Consider the following 24,685-nt stretch of genomic DNA (forward strand, 5'->3'; position numbering starts at 1 on the left):
CCGATTGTTATGACCGATTATCGTGACCAATTTGCCGATTCTGATTATTGATCGATCCCTATTGTCATGACCAATTTGCCGACTTTGATTATTGATCGATCCCGATTGTCATGACCGATTTGTCGATTCTGATTATTGATCGATCCCTATTATCGTAACCGATTTGCCGACTTTGATTATTGATCGATCCCGATTGTCGTGACCGATTTGCCGACTCTGATTTTCGATCGATCCTAATTGTCGTGACCGATATGCCGACTCTGATTTTCGATCGATCCCGATTGTCGTGATCGATTTTTCGACTCTGATTATCGATCAATCCCGATTGTCGTGACCGATTTGCCGATTCTGATTATCGATCGATCCCGATTGCCGTAGCCGATTGCCGATTCTGATTGGCGTGACCGATTTGCCGGCTCTGATTATCGATCGATCTCGTTTGTCGTGACCGATTTGCCGACTCTGATTATCGATCGATCCCGACTGTCGTGACTGATTTACCGATTCTGATTATTGATCGATCCCGATTGTCGTGACCGATTTGTCGATTTTGATTTCGATCGATCCTGCTTGTCGTAGCCGATTGCCGATTCCGATTGACGTGACCGATTTGCCGACTCTAATTATCGATCGATCCCGATTATCGTGACCGATTTGTCGATTCTGATCGATCCTGATTGTCGTGACCAATTTGCCGATTCCGATTGACGTGACCGATTTGCCGATTCCGATTGTTGAGGCCAATTGTATAGGTCGATTCCGATTGCTGAGGCCGATTTCAATAGCCGAGGCCGATTGTCGAGACCTATATGAGGCCCATCGTGATGTGTATTAGGCCCTTGTGTGAGGCCACGGGTCCACTACATGTTAGGCTCTATGTGGGTCATTCCTTAGGGGCAATGTTAGTTAAATGTCCTTATTTTAGAGGTTGATTGTCGATGCCGGTTATTGATATCGATTATGAGTATTTAACAGCATAGCATCATGATACATGCCCATACGCATCATCTGCATGTTTGTTATGAGATGTGGTTGACCATTGCATATGTCATTGGGCAGGTTGTTATGAGACTCCCTGATAGGCAGAGCTTGTCTCATCTGGGCGCATGGTATGCGTAGGAGTGATGCATAATTGGATTGTATGACTCATGCGTTTTGCATTGTGATCACTATATGCCCTAGCGACATCAGGGTCGTAGCCTCTACAGGTATTTTGTGGATGGCCAAATGGAACATCGAAAATCTGTTCTACATGGGGTGCTATAGATATCCCTGGGTGAAAGTCCCTAAACCCTCTTGGTTCCAGAGGTTGCTTCAACGTCTAGACCGAGTGGATGCATGAGCGCATGAGGGCCGTATACCGTTAGGCCGCGTCTCCCACTGTGTCGTGGTCGGTTGGAAGGGGGTACGGCCTTACCTGCCCGAGAGGAGGGGGCAATGCTAGGCTGAGTCTGACCAGCTCGAGGAATGGGTCCGCTATCGACGAGCCGGGCCCGATATTGGCAGGCGGATAGTGAGGTCTCTTCCACTCACCTTGTTACGCCCGATGGGGCGGCAATTTGGTTTAGAGTGTAATAGACCCCGGTAATTTTCCATAGAGGAACCGTACTGATATGTGGACTTATTGAGCAGGCGTTGCATACTCATTCATTCATTCATTCACTATCCACTGGTGCTGTGCGTACTATTTGTTACGTGTACATTCGCATGACTAGGATTTCGGTTGGGCCGCGACTAACCTGAGATCAGGAGTTTACCACATTGAGTCTGACTATCCAAATTTAGGTATGGGACTGGTTTGGATAGAAGTCCCTTGTGATGGACCCCGTGACCTGCGATACTACGTACTATCATCCCGACTTCACACTCCAGCATGGTCATTCTATTCGCACCACATATCGCATTACATCCGCCGCATATGGCATTTCGGGTTACTATGTTTATGCACTTATATGACCTAAATACAATTGACGGTATTAGTGGACTCATCAGGATTTGTATATTGCATTGTATCAACGACAGCTGATATTTGGCTTATTATCTCCGCATTGCATAGTTGATCTACATTGCTTCATCCATATATGATATTATTTTTATTATATTTCTGCGTCGCATAGCCTGGATAAGACTGATGGTATTTATGGGCCTATTGTATGTCTTCGTATTACTCTGATTTCGTATGATTTATGGTCTTGCTAGTGTTTCTGATATTGTATGATTATGGATTTTTTTTTCAGTATTTCCGCTTACTCTGATTACTCTGATATTGCTTACTTGGCACTTACGTTATGCACAAACTCTCACCACCCACTAAGCTTTCTATAAGCTTATGCACGATAGATGCGTGCAGGTGATGTTAGGTTGCAGCAGCCTTGAGCCTGGAGCGTGCAGCGGTTGTCTGGAGCCTTGATTTATTTTATCTATGTATTTCCCTTTCAGTATTGTACTCAAACGATTATATTAGTGGATATGTGATGATGATGTTGCCCTTGTGATTTTGGTAATCTTATGGTTATGCTCATTACGAGATAAATGTACATTGGAAAATCCTCCTTGTAGGATCTCAGGATCGGAATCTAGCGTACATACGTTGGGAGCCGAGAATGGGGTACTACGGAGGCTGTCAGCACCGGATTTGGCGATCGAAAATTTTGTGAGCCCGATTTCCGAGTTTGGGGCGTGACACATGAACCCGCCTGAGAACTGCATAGAGGAGAACGCCTCCTCATCATCCTCGAACTCCTGCTCTGCCTCGGGGGTCGCATCATCATCTGCATTTAAGAAAGAGTCTGGTTGGAGTCGAAACACCGCCCCAGAACGTGGGAGTGAGTGATCAACTCAGTGGAACTATGCAGTAAAAGTTAACATGTTATCAATTCAATCAAGTAGTGATGATAAGGCAATACAATCAAATATGTCCTAATTACTCTTGTTAATGTAAGGATGTATGTAGCAATGATGCATGCCCTCGCCTGTACTCCCTTAGCGTCTTCATCTTACGGTACGCATGACAACCTCTCGCAGTGCTTCACGACACCAAGGCACATGCAATGCGGTGCATGTATATGATTACCAAGTTGTTATTAGTCCTTTCGTACAGCAGGATTGGAAAGTTAAGGTACCTTCCTTATATCGATTCCCACACGGTGATCCATTCTAGGGTCGTTAGTCTTAGTCAACCTCATACGATCATATGGTTCTAGGTCGCTGCAAAGGGCTCGTCACCATTCAATGCATGCCTGGTCATACCTTAGTTGTTACACTAAGGCTCATCACCTCAATGCAGTATCAAGGTATGCTCAAGGGCACTACAAAGGGCTCGTCACCAATCAATGTAGGCCGACAGCACGAATATAGTGTCCCATACCACCATAATCGGATCACGAGTCTGGTTTGCTCACTGGTCACTATGGGGAGGCTCGTCGCCCCAGCGTAGGCCGACAACTCGACCACGGTGTCCCATACCACCATGCCCGGCTCATGAGTCTTAGCGGATCAAGGTACAATGGTTAACGGGATTGCACTGGTAAGTTTGGTATCCTAGATTCAAACAGTAGCGTTCATACATGGTGAACATCCACTGGGACAATCGGGTTACTTGACGAGTTCGACTAGCACGAGCACACGTTGAGTTAAACAACATGAAGTACGTAAACACTCCGTGTGGCCAAACCATTGTCGACAACCCTAATACAACTCGGGTTCGCCAAACACGCCTTACGTGGCGAAAACAACCTCAGCCATGAACTCAAAGCTCGTTACCGATTTCCTGGACTATTTCATAGTCCCAACACCTTCAATTATAACAGATATTCATACGAGCACTTTAGAACGGTAAAGGAACAACAATTCAAATCATATAAGTCTGTGAGCATTTGATGGATTTCAACTTAACATGAATTCACACCTAAGTAGTGCCTGAATTTAAACAAACAAAGAATGTCAATTGCATGTAGGAAATCATACACATCAATAAGCTAGTTGAGAATCTCTCCTCAACGCCCATAAACAGGATAATATATTACACACTTAATCATTCAAACATTTCTACAAACACTTAGACTACATATTCCAACATACATGACGTATGTTGGTGATAACACACACTTGGACATTTCTTTTCGCCAAGGAGTTGATACACGTACAACTAGCATGAGCACACGACAATTTATAATGGCAAACACATGCTCATATTTTATACGTATACAATACTTTTTACCTATACATGGAATACACAAATCTCAATATAGTTCATATATATCAGGAACACAATATAAACATCACATTTGGCATGTGAAATTTCACCCACAACAATAATAAATCATCAACCAACTTTGAAAGCCTTGAAAACCATAACCTATACGAATATAGTTCGCACCTTACACCAGAAAGTGTGCGACGGATCTGATTTAGACGATAAACCGTCGTCAACGGCAATTAGACAACCTAAGGCATGAATTAAATTAGCTACAACAACACTTAGACCATTCTAAGTTCTAAAATAGGTTAGGGTTTGATTAACTTACCCAAGAATGAGATTAGAATCGTCGGAATAACGATTCAAATACAATAGAGTAAGTACGCCGATTAACTGGAAAGAATATCAAGATGATTCACCAACTTCTCTCTCACTTTCTCTCTCTTTTCCTCTCTCTCTCTTAACTAGGGTTAGAAAATTCGTATGGAGTTGAGAGTGAGGGTTTTAAGGTCTTTATATAGGCCTAAACTTGATGAAAATAGCCCCAGGTCCAAGGTATACTTAGGTTATAACCAAATCGGGTCTATTTCGATCCAAAAGAGCGTTTCTGGAGGTCCTTTTTCTGAGTGTGGTCGGACTTAAGCTCACTAATATTGGATCTTAAGCAAGTTAAGTTTTCAGTCCGATCGGGTTTTTAGATCGTCCATGGCGGACTAATTTCAGTTCAACGGTCACCGAAATTCGATCAGGGCCATAAGCACTTTGACATGTGTAGGCCATCTTCCCTGATCCAAGGGTAAATTTGGGTCAGAATCTAACAGTCAGCATGCTTAAAATTGGCGCGCAAGCGACACGACTCAGATTTCATAAATTCATATTTAATTTCTCACCTTTCTCACACTCCTCACTCCGGACTCAAACAAATCGTCTCAGGACATCATCTGGACTTGATTTTAGATGTGATTATCAAGCCCAACAAAATCATCATAATGGTCTAAGATTATCGCTATCGGACTTTCGACGCGCGATCCAGGTCTGATACAAAGTTTCCAAGTATTCCCGAGAGCAACTGGATTTAGCATTGAATCCAAGATTTCAGAGTAACATAGTGCTAATGATTCTACAAGTTTTGGGTCTTACAGATCGACTTTAAAGTGATCGGTACCCATTTCCCAAGTAATCGAGTTTAGTGTTAGGTAACCCACATTTAACTTCTAAAGAATTTGAGGTAGTACTCGGGTCTTTGCACGAAATTTTTCGGGTCATTACACAACCCCTCATGATCAGAATCTAATGGTAAACCAGTCAATCGGTAGAAATCCTTTGCCACCAGCCTGGAACTTGGGAGAAACCAGAATGCGCCTGATCTATCGACTCCAATCTAGAGCTGAAAGTTGGGTGGGTTCAACCCGACCGACCTGACATTAGGTTGGGCTCGGGTAGGATGTTTTGGGTTCGGTCTCGGTCTTGGGCTGTACAAATACCAACCCGATAAAACTTGGGTCGGGCTCGGGTTGAGGTCTTGGGTTGCCCAACCCAACCCGAACTCGATCGATATATAAGTTACTTATAAATTATCATTGAGCGTGGTTCGTCTGTGTTGAAGGCACAAGAAACTTCAATGCTGTCACCCATCAGGCATCAGATTTCATTGGCCCACATAATTTCTGATGACTCAAGCTAACAAGATACGCCGAATTTCTCTCTTCCAAATAGATTGTGTGTTACACAATACGACTTTTAAAGGAGTAGTTGTCCTATTTATTAGCTTGTTTGTTTAGGAAAAATAAAGTTCTTTATGATATATAACTACATAATGATTAATAAAATTATAGGTACAAAAAATAACACGTGTATTGAAAATATAATAGACTAATTTCATAACAAAAATATTAGCACATATCAACCCGACCAACCCGAACAACCCAACAAAGCCTGCTTGGGTTGGGCTTGGGTTGAGAATTCCTAACCCGAGGTTAGCTTGGGTTAGGGTTGAGTTATGGGAACCTTGGGTTGTGCTAGGGTTGTGCACCAACCCAACCCAACCCGCCCGACTTTCAGCCCTACTCCGATCAGTAGCTCGGAGAATCGAGAGCGAGGCCCAGCTCCTATGGGAATATGGCTATATATCTCCGACCCATAGGCAAGAGTTGGAGATCTAATACTCGGTGCCGACATAAGTCATCCGAGATCCGACTAAGACTAACTCGCTAATAGACTCGGAGGGTCGTGGCTGAGATCGCCTCGGATGCGTAGGTGGCCGAGGTTACGCTAAGGGATCAATCCCAATGAGGCATGTTGGAGAGTTATCTAGTGCACGATCTAAGGATAACGGACGACATCAGTGCATGCGCCGCTCCCGTTTGATGGAAGAGATCGTGCCGAGATTGACGGCCACGTTCCCTTTGATCCATGGGTATAAATATGAGATGAATTCATTGGAATAGGTACACAACATTTAGCACTCTAAATCCCCAGCTACATTACTTAGACACAGATTCCTGGCCTGACTTTGGCATCGAAGGGTCCCCTGATCTAGCTAGGGTCTCCTTTGTCCTGCTCTTGTACAAGCTCACAGGGCTCAGAGCTAGCCATTAGGGCTCGGAGTTAGCCATTGGGGCACGGTTGGAGAAGCCAGATTTTCGCATCAACGAAGTGGTCGGATCACGTGCAGGCTCACGTGAGGTATAAATATGTAATGTTTGACATAGTAATTGTAATAAACCCACTAAATTATATACTTTGTTTTTTTTTTTTTAAATGATGAAATTCCAAGTCTCATATGGCCACAAGCAAAGGTTCACAACTGAGTACCTACCCAACATTTCTTAATAGTTGCTTTAGGTGGCTAATGTTTGGATTGCTTAAATCATTCCATTGATGGAATTTTAGTAATGAAGTTGATAATCTAGCTGTTTTGAGATATCATTGATAAACCACATGTACAATAGATTAGTAGCTTAGTGACATATATGTTACACATATGAATTTCTTACCATTAAACTTGAGTAAAAAAAAGGAAGAGAATTTATAATTCAAGGAATAGGGAGGGATTCCAAAACTCACCAAAAGTGAGGACTTGAAATCCATTTAATTTAGAATGCCCCTTAAGTCACCATTGTCAAACAACTGATGAATTTGGAACACCCTCAAATACAGTGCCAAACAACCCTTAAGTAGGCATAAGTAATCAATGTTTTGGGTCTACCAAACGGTTAAATATTACTATTGGGAATACAGGTGAACCCCTCTAGTTGTGTTCAATCTTAATTTCATGTAAGGGGTGGTATGCTTTTTATTGCGATCAATGCACAACTTAATCCAATTTAAGCTTACGCCATGGATGCCATATTTTAATGGTGATTCCTTTGGGGAGCGAAGTGAGGTTGTGCCGTCGCTACATACAATAAAGGCACATTTTGGCAATGTTTGATTGTGCCAATCCCATGTAACTTTCATGGGATAACCACTTTAAAACATACATTGTATCTGGACAACGGCATGTAGCCTAATCAAACCTTGCTACATCCAAACCTTGTTTTATTCTATGAGGCCCCAGCCTCACCCAATCATCTCCCCACTTAAGCCGCCGGAAGGTCCTGACCATCCTTCACTGGCAGCCGCAGTATATATATATATATATATATATATATATATATATAATCATCGATCTCCCCACTTAAGCCGCCAGTAGGTCATGACCATCCTTCATTGGCTGCCGCAGCGTGCGTGTTTTATATATATATATATATATATATATATATATATATATATATATATATATATATATATATATATATATATAATGATTGTGCACTGAGAAAACATTAGCCATATGATTTTCCCCTTAAGTTGGGACCACTCATACGTGCTTGATTAATGGAATAGAAAGAAAAAGGAAGAGTCCTTTTTTAACACAACAATCTTAATTCTTAGCTATATGATATAATAATAAAAAGAGTGATAGTGGGTTTTGAAGGCACGGGAAGTTCTAGCTTCGCGTAGGTCCACGTCATTTTTCTCCCTAATGTATTGCGTACTACAGGACACAACTTTTAAAGTACGGAATTTCTTTGCGCCCATTGTGATTATTTTGTTAGATCCACACCGTCTATTAATGCTTCCAGATGATTATAGAGCATGAGATTAAAAAATGAAGTACGTCCGAAGCTCAATTGAAGCACACCACATAAAACAGCATGGATTAAACAAATTACCATTGAAACCTTCCTAGAGCCAACTGTGGGGCTTATTTACCATTTATCTTATTCATAAGGTCACACATGTATAGATGAATATGAAACACAAATATAAGCTTTATATGGTCCTAAGAAGTTTTCAGGGGTAGCATTGTTTCCTATGGTATGGTCCACTTGAACTATTGATCTACCATTTATTAGGCCCATTTCTTAAAATGATCTAAAAATTTGGATGAATGGTATGGATCTAAAAAATATATTATTGTGGCACTATGTAAATTTCTGACCTAAAGAAATTCCATTGCTTGTTGTCTTATTTAGCATCACGTATGTATATCTATCATTCTTCCATTTTTCCATACCATTTTAAGGCATTAGACCAAAAAACGGAAAAAAAAAGAAAGACGATCCAAATGAGTACTCTTATAAAGTTGATATTTGTGTTTTTCGTTTGTAACTGTACAAAGACATTAGATGGCGGATAAACCTCCAAGCAAACCCTTGTAAGATTTTAATAATAATTGTTCAATTTTCACTTATTTATGTAGTGTAGTCCACTTAAGTTTTGAATGTATTTAATTTTTTTTTGTCTCATGCCCAAATTCAACAATTTAAAAGTTGGATTGTATAGCATGCAACTTTTCCGGAGGGGAAATCAGGTGTCTTGTAACCCGGTGTCATTGGAAATGACGTGTAACAATGAGAAGCGATGCACTGAATTATTACGTGCCTTCGACAAAGAGGATCCGCACTCGATATGACAACGAAAGGAGATATGAATTTGATGAAGCAATAGGGCACAAGAAAAAAGGTAGTCGGTAGATTATGTTTACTGTACTCGTACGGATGAGATCATGACCATTCATTTATTATCTGACCTTATATTTCTAAAACTGTTCCACTTAAAAGCCAGACCCCAATGTTTATTTTAAAAAAAGAGTGAAAGATTTCAGCATATTGGAAACGGAATGGCTACTCTCCCTGCCACCGGCCAATGGCTGGCGGTCCGGTGCTGAGCCCTACCATGATGTATGTGTTTCATCCATGCCGCCTATCTATTTTTCTAGATCATTTTATGGTATTAGACAAAAATGAAGTATATCCAAATCTCAAGTGGACCATGTTATAGGAAACCGTGTTGAATGAACATCAACTATTAAAAACTTTTAGGGGTCAAAAGTTTTGGATCAAGTTTATCTTTGTTTTTTCCCATCATCTGGGTCTGTATGACCTAATCAACGGATTAGATATCAAATAAAAAGTACAGTTGGCCATAGGAGGATTTTAACGGTGGATATCCAATCACTATTGTTTTCCTGTGGTGTGGTCCACTTGAGATTTATTTCCCCCTAATTTATTAGTTCAAGCTCTAAATGACCAATAAAAATGAATGAACAAAATGGATTAAACACATACATCATGGTGAGGCTCACAGAGCACCCAACATCAGCCATTGGCCGGTGGCAAGGAGAGTAACCATTCCGTTTCCAACTTCCCATAATTGTTTTAGAAAATGTAGCCCAGAAAGGGATTGGCTACTCCCCCTGGACTACTCCCCCTGCCACCAGCTGCTCGTGGCTGGTGGTCGGTGCTCTGTATGCCCCACCATGATGTATGTCTTTCATTCATTCTGTTCATCCATTTTTGCAGATTATTTTAGGGTTCGATCCCAAAATTTAGAGGGATGTAAATCTCGTATGGACCACACCACAAAAAATAATATTGATTGGATATCGACCATTAAAATCCTCCTAAGGTCCACTATACTGTTTATTTGACATTTAATCTTTTCATTAGGTCATTCAGGCCTAGATGATGGGAAAGAACAAAAATAAGCTTGATCCAAAACTTTTATGCCCCCAAAAAGTTTTTAATGGTGGACTCTCATTCAACACTTTTTTCCTGTAACGTGGTCTACTTGAGATTGGGATATACCTCATTTTTGGGCTTAAAGCATAAAATGATCTGGAAAAATAGATGGACGGCATGGATGAAACACATACATCATGGTGGGCTCCCCAGAGCGCTGGCCATCAGCCATTGGCTGGTGGCAGGGGGAGTAGCCAATCCGTTTCCGGCTTCGGTCTATGCTCTATGACGCTTTGACGGCCCGGATTGACAAGCAAGCAGACCACGTTCAACGGAGGAGACAATACAACTTTAATAAAGATAATAACTATCACCAAAGTCACGATTTCCCATAAAAATAGGAGGGGATTTTAGTCCATACAGCGATTCGATCCACAGCCCGGGGCGTTTTTATTCGGGAGTTATTTGATACTCTGATTGCGTATGACTCCTAATACGCGGGCACTTAGAAATACAGTATTTTTCATATATTGACTCAAATTAAACCGTCTAAACTGTGGAACCCACTTTATTTAAGTTAGTATACAAAAATGAGATTGGTTGGACGACCATGACCTCTGATTCTTAGGCACTTGTTTGTTGATTGAAGACCATTGGATATTCTCTCTTTTAACCGACCAATAAATTTCACCAAAAGTCAGCAGCCTTTCGTTAACAATACATCTAAACAGGTGCCAATAAAGTCAAAAGTTTAAATCTAATTATTTGCATGCGAGATATGCAATTTCTAAGCGCGTGCGTATCATCCATCCCACTAAGCCAGAGCATCGAAGTTTCTCTCTTCGCATACTCAGCTTCCTCGAACCTTCCTCGTTTGTCTTACGAGCTTGCATCTTCGAGGGAGGTCGTGAAATAACTCTAGCCCTTGCCTTCGAAAACAAGAAGAACTTCCTCTATCGATTCTTCGAATCTCTAGCAAAATCCCAGCCCTAACCCTAACCCTAATCCGATCTTTCTATTCCGCTGCCATGAGATCTCGATCGACTCCCAGCCGGGAATCCGACACCGTCGGGAGGCCCGCCTCCTTCCACGGCCGCATTCCGGGGAAACCCGACACGCCGCCCAAGCTTCGACGGCCGGAAAGCCATCCGGAGCTACTCCGGCGAAGGGGCGCTGTCGCCGGGAACCCGATCTCGCCGGAGAACAGCAGCCAGAGACTGACGAAGCTTCTTCTCAACGTTACGGTACAGCGGAGCTTGGGGCCGGTTCACGTCGTGATGTCGCCGGAAAGTACCGTCGCCGACCTGATAAAAGCGGCTTTGGAGGTTTACGTAAAGGAAGGGATGCGGCCATTGCTGACGCAGACGGATCCGCTGGGATTCGAGCTCCATTACTCGCAGTTTAGCTTGGAAAGTAAGATTCCCATCTCTATTCTGCAAAATTACGATTATACCCTTGTCTTTCACCTTTATCCACCAAAAAATCATTGCATTGCTCTGCACGGAAATCCAGACCGACCAAAACTCGCACCAATCAGAGAGCCGTAACCATCTGATTTCGGCGGTTGAATTTGGACCACTCGTTATTTTACGTTTAGCCGTCCATTTAAGAATCACTAACTGGATGGTTAGGATTTCTCGATCAGCGTGGTAGGCATTACATGCCCCCTCGTTTGGATGGTCTGGATATTCGTTAGATGCGTGCCGCATGAAAGGAGGGCGGGTGACCATCACGATCGCTGCTAAAATAGTTGAAATGGCTGGTGGGATGGACCCTTTTGAAAATTGTGGACGCCGATTGCGTCCTACCCCCGCCCGTCTCTGGCCACGAACGGCCAGTTCCATGCGCGGCCTAAGTGTGATGTATCCGTTTATCTAGGCCGTACGTTCTTTTCTCGTATCATTTTAATGGCTGCATTAAATGCATAAACCATGAAATGCAAGTTGCGCAAGAGTCATTCGTGGTGTGGATAGAGATAGGCCGACAACTCACAGTGGGCCCGCCAACAGAACTGCCCGTTCGTGGCCAGAGATGGGCCGGGGTAGGACGCAATCCGACGTCCGAAAATTGTGGCTTTTCCTCACGGTACTCGTGCACGGATATCTAGGCCATTCAAATTGTGGGGCGCGTTGTTGATAGAGGATATTTCTAAAATCACAATCATTGAGAAATCCTAACCATCTAATTGATGGCTATCAAATGGATGGTTCAAATTAAATTGTGGTGGTCCAAATTCCAGGAAGAAAAAGCAGGTGGTTACTATCGCCTTTTCAAGCGTAATTTTTATGTTCCGTCCACAACTTGGTCAGTGATTTGGACGGTTTGGATTGATCGAAAATATGCAAAAATTCGCCAATTAAAAACTGATCTGGTACATCCGGAAGTGTGCTAGCATGTCATCAGCCGGTTCTTTCCTGCTAGCATGCTACCCGTGTAGAAAATCTGTACCATGCAAACGGTAGGCCTCATCATGAAGATCACCTGTAATGAAAATCAGGCGATTCGGCTCATCAGGTGGGCCACACAAAGGTGCCAACGGTCGGATTCAACATATACAGATATAGCGTATATGATGCTCGAATCGGACTGAATTTTGTTCCGGGACTGAAGCGGACCGTTTGCATGGTATGGATGTCTTGGTTATCAGACGGCTGAGATTATCCTGTCGGCGTTGTTTTTAGTACGTTGGAGCATCCCCCACCCCCCCCCACAACAAAACGAGTGATGGATGTCAGATGGTTGTGAAATTCAAATCTGTTCCTTTTCCAGTGACTACGCGTGTGGCTATTGTCTTACGCGTGAGAGATACGGGCCACTACAAGTGAACCGGCCCACTGCATCATGTAATCCACTCGCTGAATGGCCAGGATCTCACACGTGTGCAAGTTCCACCTTTTTTTTTTGGGTACCCCTTCCCTTCTCTTACTTCCCCTCCCCGCGGAGCAACTTCTCAAGCCGTACAGGAGTCGTCTACAACACGCGGCGTGTAAAACACCCAAGCTGAAATCCAGTCCGTCCATTAGGTGATAAACCTTATTTTTACCACAAATACACGAGATCTGACCAATAAAAAAAAACTCACTTGAGCTATACGAATGGTAACAATGTAAATTTGTGCCTAAAATCTCTGATTTCACACGTGTGGCCTGCCTGAGTTTTGAATCACGTATCTTCCTTTCAAAATGACTGACCCACACACAAACACATGGTTGTCATCCCATTCCCATCGTTTCTTTTGTGTGGCCCACCTGAGTTGAGGATCCAGCTGATTTCTGGTCTCAAATTCGAAAATTGAGAAGCGAACCTGATGGACGGAGTGGATTTCATATATATATAATGTAGGTCCCAAAGAGCCTGGCTGCTTTAGCGCCTCACGTGTTACGGAAGATTCGCGTCCTTTCAAGCCCATCTCATAACCCTAGAAGATAGCGTTGGCATTCACGTCATTTTTAAGCAGCAGGGTATGATAGTAAATTTAACAGAACACGTTTTTTTTTTTTTTTTTTTAAACGTGCGCAGGCTTGAATTCGAAAGAGAAGCTGGTAGACCTGGGATCTCGCAATTTCTTTCTTTGTCCGAAGGCGAGTTCAGTGAATAATACGTGCTCGAATGAAGCAACCAAGGCGTCTAAGTCTCCTTTTCCATCTTTAATTAAATTCATGGATTTCTTGCCTTAAAAGTTTATTTTTATTATTTTCATTTTCTCTGTCTATCTATTCATCATTGCCTCATTAAAAAGCTCTAAAATTCAAGGTAATGGAATCTGTGTTTACGTCATGCATTCGCACGTGGGGTTTTAGTCGACCGTTGGTGCACATGTACATTGTATGTATCTTCTATCTACATTGGAAATGTATGTCTCGGATATTGTAAGATACCCTTGGCTGCAATTAAAGCTGTGTTTTGGATAGATTGTTTGGATCGTATCCTCTTAGATGAGTTATTTAGGGCTCATTTGGCAACACACATTTGGAATACATTGGAATTCAAATCACAACTGTAATGGAATTAAGGGCATGTTTGGTTTAATGTATTTTCATGTAATTGCTCTCAAATCATCATTATAAGAGATCATTTGGCACCATGGATTTGGGGGATTTCAAATCTCTGAATTGTTTGGCACCATAAGTAAATGGGGGTTTCAAATCCCCTCAAAGATGGGATTTGAAATCCATGATAACAACTTGGATTACATCTAAAATCATTTTAAGAGTTGCATGTGTAACATTTGTCTTTAGATTATTAATTTATTGGGCATATGGCCCACTAATGATATCCCAAAACAATTAGATTATCAATTGCATCACTATAATTACTTTAATGTGAAGATCAGTGCCATCCAAACATTGTCCATGTAAATCAATGGTTAAAATTCGTTAATTAGTCACTCAGACATGATCTTGTGCTTGTGGCCCATCCGAGACTTCGAATTTCATCATTTTTAGGCAAAGCATATATTTCAGCGGGCTTATTACAACAATTGTGTCCAACATTACACACGTTCACTAATTGTAGATATTAAAGTTGATCTAGTAATTAAGTTCAAACCCCTATGAATATACCATGCATAACTACTTTTTAATTAAAGTTGATTTCTAATCAAGGTGTCAAACACAATAGGAGAAATTCAAATCCAATGGGTTTCAAATTCATGCTCCCAAACAGACTCTAAATGCATGCATCAAACACCACCACGTGTGTATGAAAGTAAAGAGGAGTTGCCCCCATTTCAGATATCATGATAATCCGAGGCCAAAGTTTACTGGGCCCCACCATGATATATGTATTATATCTGCTTCATTCATTCATTATTATGGATCATTTTAAAACATAGCCCCAAAAATGAAGCAGATTCAAATATCAAGTGAACCACACTACATAAAATACTAGAGATTGAACACTGACCATTTAGATGTTCTTCCCATAGTGTGGTCCACTTGAGCTTTGGATCTATCTCATTTTTGGAGGAAAACCCTGGAATAATCTAGCCAAATGAACGGACAATGTGGATAAAACATATACATCATGGTGGGACCCGTAGAGTCTATCTCATTTTCCATACCTAAAATTTGTGTCAACGTCATACACCATCCCTTCCATCACAAATTCCTGCAATATAATACCCCTGAAATCCATCTAACCAAATAGGGCCGTTTGGTGCAATAAATGAGGTGGGATGGATTAGCTTAAAAGTCATCATTACTGCAAGAATTGCTAAATAAACGCCTAACGTCACCTCATTTTTGGATAGTGAAAAGGACTTGTGCAAATCCATTACTTTTACATGAGTCCATGTTTGGAGTGGAGGTTGAGTACATGAAAATACAACATGGCTGTTTGGAAATGGATTTGTGTGAATTATCAAAATCACATGTCTTGTTTAGATAGCCAGTATTCATAACACAGGCATACGTAGCTGACCCCGCCAAATTTGGATTGGATAGTAGCTGCAGTTGTGGTCCACAACAACATGTGCAGTATTCATCTACTCCGTCCATCCTATATCGTGGATCATTTTATGAGTTAGATGCATCGATTAGGTGGAGAACACAATAGGTGAACGCTTGACTGAACTTTCAATATAGAAAACTATTGGGGGCCCTGCATAAAACCTTAGGATCTAGCCTCCCAAAACAAATCAGAATTATGGGATAATAAAGCAATGAAATAAATCAAAGCATAAACCACACCACACAAGAGATTTTTACGTGGAAAACCCTTAAAGAGGTAAAAATCACGGGACCTCGTCCAGATCAACAATCTCCACTATGAAGTAGAACGTTACAACCTTCTTCACTCAAGCAGGAGTGAATAAACAATAAGAGAATAAAAGAAAAACAGAGAGATCTCATCGATCACGAGGACGTAAAAGCGCTGAGATGTCAAGTACACAATAGATCACCTCTACGAGCATAACCTCCCTTCCACAAGCTTCCTCTTTCTCTTTCTCTCTCTCTCTCACACACATTTGATAGCCCTAAACTCTTTAGCAAACCCTTACAAAGCTTTAGGAAACCCTATTGCATTGATTAAAAAGGTCATAAGCACCCCTATTTATAGTTTAGGAAACTCCTTTCCTGTAACAACCCGATCTTTTCAATACCCGAGTATTGAAAGTCCTCGAGTGTTACCATGAAGTTTAACTTGATACATGCATGTGTACGACACCAACTTAGTTATCCTATACCTACATCCATTCCCCAACAAAAATTGAACCATTGGAAATGATCTTCTTTCATAGATCAAGCCATCTGACCGTAAACTTCAAGGTAAGACTCTCTGTCATGAGATCTAACGTATGTGTCTTCCCTTAAAGGAATTAACAAATAACTCCTTATCCATAACAATTTAGATATACGTTCTTTTGTAAGAATTTCTTAGTAACGTACTTAGAACTATGTGAAGCCATTAGACTTCACAAAACTCTTAGATCAGCAATAATTATGAAAATGCCATCAACCTATATCCTAAATTCCAACTCACAAGGTTCTCATGATATGTTTCGTGTGAAACTTTATACCATGCCTAATTACCAAAAATTAACTGTACACGTCGAATTTCAAGCCTTAGATCACAGTAAATCAATTACTTGACCTCTACATCCGTTCGTACACTTATCAGATCAAGATTCTGATCCGTCCATCTTATTCACACCATATGAAAATGCTTAGCCCACCATTAGAATCAGAATCTAAGAAACTTTCATGTATAAGAAAGTCACTCGAATCTAACGTTATATAAGTCTTACCCCTAATCACTTCGGAAACCCACTTTGTGTTTACCTATTCACAAAACTGACCATACATCCACCCATATGCATGGTTAGAGTGCTAACCATAAAGCTTCCTTATTTTTAACAAGTCACCTGACCGTCCATCAGGTTTGGATCCGCCAAATGGACCATCCGAATATCAAGATGAATCGGTCATTGTGAAGATCTTCGGGTTTAAGTCCCAACTACCTGGTAACTTGTCAATCGGAGGTATATAAATGTCATTTTGAATTACAGAATGTATAGGCCACTAAAGAAGCATCTTAGACATCCTAGGGAGATCGGGGCCCAAACTGGACCAAGAGAAAGAGCACGAAAAATAAAGAATGCCCGCCAGAATTCAAGAAATTCGGGCGGCACACTTCGACGTAATGGACGTCGGACGCTGGTTGAGAAATGAATGGCAAGATTGTAAATATTCATGAATTTCATTACATACTACCGTTGAAGCTAAAACATACCGTGCGGCCCACCCGATCAACAAATCTGTCCCATTTTTGGACCTTAATCCTAGCAGGGCATGTTAAGCATAATGAACAGAGCGGATCGTACAGCTACAAGTAGTAAAGTTGACTTCTCGAAAAATATCTAAATTCATTTAAATTTATACGTGCATGGGATTTCACGGTAAATACCATTTAATCCGTTATCAGATCATGCGGCCCACCTAAAGTTTGGATCTATTTCAAATTTTGGACCATGGGTTAGCATGGTGTGCCAAAGATGGTGGACGGAGTGGATTTCTTAACAAACATCACTGTGGGCCCCACTTGATTTTTTTTCCTAGCCGTGCATGCAAGTTCAAATTTTTCATCGTAAATGAATTCCTGGTTCAACGTGGACACAGTTCCACGGTGATTAAAGGGTGGCCCACCTGAGTTACAGATTGATCCCTATAACACACCCGAACACACTTTAGGATCATTAGAATCCTTTTGACCATCGATGTTTAATTTCGAGGTGATCCAACCATCAAACTAACTGGAATCTTCAATTAGAGTTAAAAACAAATGAAAATTTGGTGTATAGCCCACCTAGACCTTAGATTAGTCTGATCAACGGCTAAGGTCCGTTAGTGGAGCTTCTAGAACCTAATGGATGAAGTAGATTTGGCAAGGGTTTGGTGGACCCTACCTCTAGATTTAGAGTGTGCACACAGCACGTGTGCACCAGCAGCACACCGAATGGCATGCGTGGTCAGACCAGACTCTGACCCGCCATTTCCCGAAAATGGGAATCCTCCCCGGCTCGTTGTGTTTTTCCCCTCCCTGTTTGATCGAGATATGGCCCACCATGAAGGTCCATCTTAATAATCCAAACCGTCCATTTGATTAAGAAGGTAGAGCTACCCAAAACCCAACTCATCCCGTACGATGAGGCATCCGTGCATGCTCACAAATAGGGCCCGAACAGGGCTGCTTGCGGCACCTCCAAAAACGGAAAAGGATCCGTTTCCACTTTTGTTTGCCTGACAGGTGATCCACGTGGAGGAAAACCTCTGAATCCCAGCCGTCTATTCCAGCACATCTCGACCCTCCATTGTTGCCACACAGACCGTGGTTTTCAGAGAAAACCAGGGGCCGGTTTCAGCTCCTACCCATGGTATTTGAAGGCAGTTTCTACCAGATCAAATCTGGGATGTTCGTTGTCAATCCGACGGACTAGGAGAAGGCTAGGCTATGTTATAAACATGGGAGGATTGAGCAACAGAAGCACATTCTCTATTCTTGCAGCCGTTCGAGAGAAAACGACCGTCACCTTCCACCCTTGAACCCATCACCTAAACTTTCCTCAAGCTTCAAAAGGGCTTGTCTGGAAGCTTCCTAAGACCCACACGAATCGTCTAGAAGGAGCGGATTGGAGGAAGAAGCTCCATATCTGAATCCACCATTTTAGCCCGGTCATCTTCCTCGTTCAAACTACACCGAGCCGCGGTCCGAGTTGGGCCAGTTTGTGCCTCGCTGGGTTTCCAGCAAAAGAGAAAAAAAAGAAGAAGGAATAACCAGGGAGCAAAGAGAAATAGAAGAAGAAAAGAAAGAGAAAGAAGAGAGTGTGAGAGTGCACGTTCCAACTCCAACCCAAACTGAGTCAGGTAAACCTTCTCTCCATCTCCTCTTGAGACTCCAAACTAAGCTAAACAAGGACTTCATCAGGTCTTGTATCAAGCTGAAATTGACCCTTGTATCAAGCTGAAAACAGGCTTTGAGAGGAGCCAAAATCAGGCCTTTCTGGCCCCTACAACGGACTGAAAATGGCTCTCCAGTTGGGCTATTATCTGGGCTGAAAGCCAGCCCAAAACTGAGCTGAAAATAGGCCTCAGCTGGGCCATGATACCAGCCTTCAGCTGGTGCGTGAGGTGGGCTGAAACTAGCCCACGTTCTGGGCCTAGACTAGCCTCAAAACTGGGCTGAGATTAGACCCATTTCCGGTCAAAAGGGACTGGGCCGTGGTCAGTAAAGTTTGGGCTGCAATCTGGGCCTGACTTCAGCCTTGCTCCATCTCAAGTTGGGCCGCAGCTTACTTCGAATTCCAATGGGCCCCACCATATATACAGTGGGCCAAACTCTGGTCCAGATCTGTGGACTGAGATCAACCTTAGTTAGGGCTGTAATGTGGGCCATGGGCAGCCCCTATCATGAGCCACATTTTGGGCTGAGAACAGTCCTGGATTTGGGTTGAAATCAGCCCCAGTCTAGGCCTAAAATCAGGCCCAAGATTAAGTCCAATTCGGGCCTTAGGCAAGGCCAAACTAGTGACCCAATTTCCCATATTAATGAGCCCTTCAGACCCACACTAGGCTATTATTTTTGTATTATTGCCATTATTACTGTTAGGATTGTTAATATTAGTAAAGATTAGCCATTAGTAAATGATCTATATTAATATTAGTTATGGTAGTCAAGAATAAAATAAAATAATATAATATCATTACTAAGTACTAGTGTCTTGTTTTGTCACTCTTAAATATTATTATAAATAGTGGATTATAATGATAATTATCATCATAATGATTTTTAGTAGCATGTTAGCTAATATTAATACTGTCATTAATATTAATAATTAGCTTATAGTTACTAGGTTAGCATGGTAAATAAATTTTATATTAATTAGCGTTCAAATCCCAGAAATATGAGCTTAGAACTAAACTCTAGGATGAAAATCCTAATTTTACATCAAAGCCCTAAGATAAGTAAATTCAAAACCCCAGGCGATGATCTTAAACCCTAGGTAGTATGTAGAACTTGGATCTAATTGTATAAGTTCCTGATTTATGATAGGGATTGATTCTAAGGAAACACGCATTCTCTAGCAACACTGGTAGGCAATTCAAAGTATAAGGTGATGATTCTTCCCCTTGAGCTTTCCATCTTCTTATTAGCTTAAGTTATAGTTTTTATTTAAATTTATATTTAATAGCTCTCTCTTATAATCACATGTGTTAGCTGGTGGAAATTGAATTGCTATATTGCCTGCTTAATATTCATCTTGTATGATTGTTCATGGATTATTTGTGGATTGCTTATGGAACTTGAATTGGTACACCAGTGGAAAACCCCCACCCATATGTGTACACCCATACTTGGGATGTAACCCGACTGGTTGTGATAGTAATGGACCTTCGGCTTAGTGGTTATTGAATGGTGGTTTAAATTAACCAATGATGTGGGCCTGCCATCCAGGGTTGTTGTGTCCAACGGTTTTCAAGGATGGTCTTTTATCGCATGATTTTGATACTCGCCCTATGTGGCTTATTCTGATATTTGTCTTGCTTTGATATCGCCGTTTGTGTCTTTGTCCTGGTATTTTCTCTATATGGGCTCAATATTTTTATACTGTGCAACCAGGCGATGGCAAGCCCCATATACTGTAATATGATTAACCACTAGTCGATGAGTTTCCATTAAACATCCTAAGATGGTAGTCTCATGGGCCGGGGATGGTGGTAATGGGACACTATGCCCGAGCCGTCGGCCTACGCTGGGCCATGTGCTCCCCGTAGTGACCATGAGCGTATTTAAATTGGCTAATTGTAACTGGTCTAATAACGGTTTGGCTAATCATGCATCCATAGCATGTTGGCGATGACGGGTGGCTAATTCTGGATGCTGTAGCACGTGCCCTTAAGATCTTTGGGTTATCGTTTCGCTAGCTCCCAGACCACCGACTATCGACCCCTGTCTGAATTTTCAACCCGCTGCACTGTCTCTCCCCTGAACTGAAGAGGAAAACCCCATTAAAACTCTCCCTTTCCGACTCAGGAGGAATTCACCTTCTTCAAGTTAGCCTGGTTTCTACAAACCCCAAACTTACCCTTGAGCAAAGCCTTGGTCATCATGTCTGACACATTATCGTTCGTGTGGACCTTGTCAAGCTGTAACACCTTCTGTTCCAAAGTATCCCTGATCCAGTGATACCGAATCTCTATGTTCTTCGACTTCAAATGCTGACTTGGATTCTTGCTCAAGTGTATAGCACTTTGACTATCGTAATAGACCATGTGTTGCTCTTGCTTCAGGCTAAGTTCCTGTAGGAACCTCTTCATCCAAAGTATCTCTTTACATGCTTCTGTGACTACAATGTACTTGGCCTCTGTCGTCGACAATGCTACAACCATCCGTAGCTTGCTCTGCCAAGAAACCGCTCTCCCTGCAAACGTGAACATGAACCTCGATGTAGACTTTCTGGAGTCCATGTCACCTGCCATATCTGCATGTGTATAACCCTCTAACACAAGTTTTCCATCACCATAGGATAGGCTCAGCCTACATGAGCCTCTTAGATACCGCAGTATCCATTTCATCGCTGCCCAATGCTATTTGCCAGGATTGGAAAGATATCGGCTGACAACACCAATCGCATATGCTATGTCTGGGCGTGTACACACCATATCATACATTAAATTTTCTACAGCTGATGCGTAAGGTATCTTCTGCATCTCTTCCACCTCTGTCTTCATCTTGGGACACTGCCCATCGCTCAATCTGAAGTGACCATCCAGTGGAGTACTGACTGGCTTCGCTGCATTCATATTGAACCGCTCTAGGACTTTCTAATATACCACTCTTGTAACAACCAAAGCTTCCTACTGCTTCTGTCACGGGTTATCTCCATTCCTAAGATCTGTTTAGCCGGGCCCAAGTCTTTTATCGCAAACGATTTGCCCAACTCCTGTTTCAGCTTGTCGATCTTCTTGATGTCTTTTTCCATGATGAGCATGTCATCAACATATAATAGCAAAACTAAGAAATTACCATATGAGAACTTGTGCGTGAACACATAGTGGTCCAACTCCATTTTGTCATACCCATGCTTCAACATAAAAGAGTCAAACTTCTTGTACCATTGTCGTGGAGCTTGTTTCAGCCCATACAAGCTCTTCCTTAGCCTACACGCCATATGCTATTTGCCCTTGACTTTGAAACTCTCTGGTTGGTGCATGTAGATCTCTTCTTCCAGGTCACCATAGAGGAAGACAGTTTTAACATGTAACTGCTCTATCTTCAAATTCATGTTAGCCCCCAACCCAAGCAATACCCGTATGGATGTCATCTTCATCATTGGTGAGAATATCTTCTCGAAGTCTATACATTTCCTCTGACCAAACCCTTTCACCACAAGTCTAGCCTTAAACCTCCTCTGTGAATTTTTCTGCTCAACCTTCTTTCCGAACACTCACTTGTTGCTCAAAGCTTTCTTGCCCTTAGGTAGTTTCACCATATTATAGGTGTGGTTCTTATGCAATGATTTCATCTCATCTTACATAACTTTCAACCACTCCCCCTTATGCTCGTCGGCTAGGGCCTCGGTATAATCTTCTGGCTCTCCCCCATTAGCGAGCATAATGTACTCATGTGACGAGTACCTCTTGGACGACTGTTTGTCCCTATATGACTTCCTCACTTGTGACTCAACAGGTGGATCAAGTTAGGGTTGCTTCCCTGGTCCATTTTCTGTAGGAACTCCCTCGTCCTCTGTACCTTACTATACTCCCCCGTCATCAGGCACCACGGGAGGAATAACTGAATCTATGTCCTCTAGCTCACCTGAATTAGGCCGATTCTTTTCTGGCTTACCAATATCTTTTATACACTGATCTTCAAAGAATACCACATCTCTGCTCCTGACGAGCTTCTTCTTAGTCGGATCCCACAATCTGTAATCGAACTTTTCATCACCGTACCCCAAGAACACACATTACCTGATCTTCATATCAAGCTTGGACCTCCTGTCCTTTGGTACTTGAACAGATGCCCTGCATCTAAACACCCTGAGATGACTGTACGATGGATCCTGTCCAGTCCACACCTTCTTAGGTACTTCTCCATTCAACGGGGCTGATGGAGACCTGTTTATCAGATACACTATCATGTGCATTGCTTCTCCCCATAATGTCTTGGGCAATTTCGCATGGGATAACATGCATCTGATTCTCTCAACAATGGTACGATTCATTCGCTCAGCTACACCATTATGCTAGGGGGTCTTGGGAACTGTCTGTTCATATCGTATACCCAGGGATTTAAAATGCTCATGAAAGTCGCCAATGTATTCACCACCATTGTCAATGCGAATGCACTTTAATGATCTACCTGTCTCTCTCTCTCTCTCTCTCTCTCTCTCTCTCTCGACCATAGCATGAAATAATTTAAATACACCAAAGATCTCGTCCTTGGATTTCAAAGCATAAGCCCAAACTCTCCTAGATGCATCATCTATAAAAGTGACAAAATACAATGCCCCACCTAAGGTTTTTGTCTTCATAAGACCACAAACATCAAAATAAATCAAATCTAATGCATGCACTTTATTAACATGAGAAACAGTTTTAATAAATGAAACTCTATACTGTTTCCCTGATAAACAATCAATACAAGTTTTGAGAGGTATATCTGTCACGTATGGAAGGAGCCGCTTTCTCGCTAGTAGTTGAAGCCTTTTTTTACTCATGTGGCCTAAACGCCTGTGCCAAATGTCAATAGTTGAATCTCCCGCTGCGTTTAATCTACCCTTGCACATACTAACACTTGCCTTGTAAATGGTGCAACACTTCTTTCCTCTAGCTGTGATCAACGAACCCTTAATGAGCTTCCAGCGCCCACCAGCAAACTGGCTTCCATAGCCATTATCATCCAGCCTTTCCGTCGACATCAAGTTAAGGTGAAGGTCTGGGATATGCCTCACATCCCTGAGAACCAATGTACAGCTCACATCGGTCTTCACACAAATATCACCAACCCCTACGATCTTCGATATGGCAGAATTTTCCATATTCATGGTCCTATAGTCACCTGACTTGTAGCTTGTGAAGAAGTCCCTGCGTGGAGTCGCGTGAAAAGAAGCTCCCGAGTCTATCACCCAGCCGGTGTCTTTACTCGTAGCCGTAAGACATACATCGTGATCTGCTGAAAGAATAACTACAACGTCGCCATCTTAAGCGACCGCAGTGGAATTTGATTCATCTTCCTTTTCCTTTCCTGTCGTTATTCTTACCACGACATTCATGCTTGTAGTGGCCCATCTTACCACAATTCCATCATTCAATATCCTTCCTAGTACTCGACTTGCCTCTTGATTTATCTCGGGCCTTTCCGCCCTTCCTGTTATTTCCTTTCCCCCGTTCCTGTGTCACAAGGGCCTCTTGCTGAGTAGACCCCTGAGACTTCCTCATTTTCTCCTCATTGAAAAGACAGTTAGTTACTTGTTCCA

The 24,685-nt window shown here is 42.2% G+C and overlaps 1 protein-coding gene across 1 annotated transcript; it reads left to right on the forward strand.

Moving 5' to 3' along the window:
- Window positions 1-11,013: 11,013 nt before the first annotated feature.
- On the forward strand, window positions 11,014-14,116 carry LOC131248402 (uncharacterized protein At4g22758-like). The gene is made up of 2 exons (XM_058248678.1): window positions 11,014-11,619; window positions 13,726-14,116. Exons 1-2 carry the CDS (start codon window positions 11,235-11,237, stop codon window positions 13,881-13,883), a joined length of 543 nt encoding a protein of 180 aa, XP_058104661.1. The 5' UTR covers window positions 11,014-11,234; the 3' UTR covers window positions 13,884-14,116.
- The last annotated feature ends 10,569 nt before the right edge of the window (window positions 14,117-24,685 follow it).

The sequence above is a fragment of the Magnolia sinica genome, chromosome 6 (genome assembly GCF_029962835.1).
Source record: "Magnolia sinica isolate HGM2019 chromosome 6, MsV1, whole genome shotgun sequence".
NCBI lineage: Eukaryota > Viridiplantae > Streptophyta > Magnoliopsida > Magnoliales > Magnoliaceae > Magnolia > Magnolia sinica.

Coding starts and splice junctions, on each gene's coding strand:
- LOC131248402 (XM_058248678.1), top strand. CDS start 11,235: ATGAGATCTCGATCGACTCCCAGCCGGGAATCCGACACCGTCGGGAGG. Junction 11,620..13,725: donor CTCGCAGTTTAGCTTGGAAA/GTAAGATTCCCA, acceptor AAACGTGCGCAG/GCTTGAATTCGAAAGAGAAG.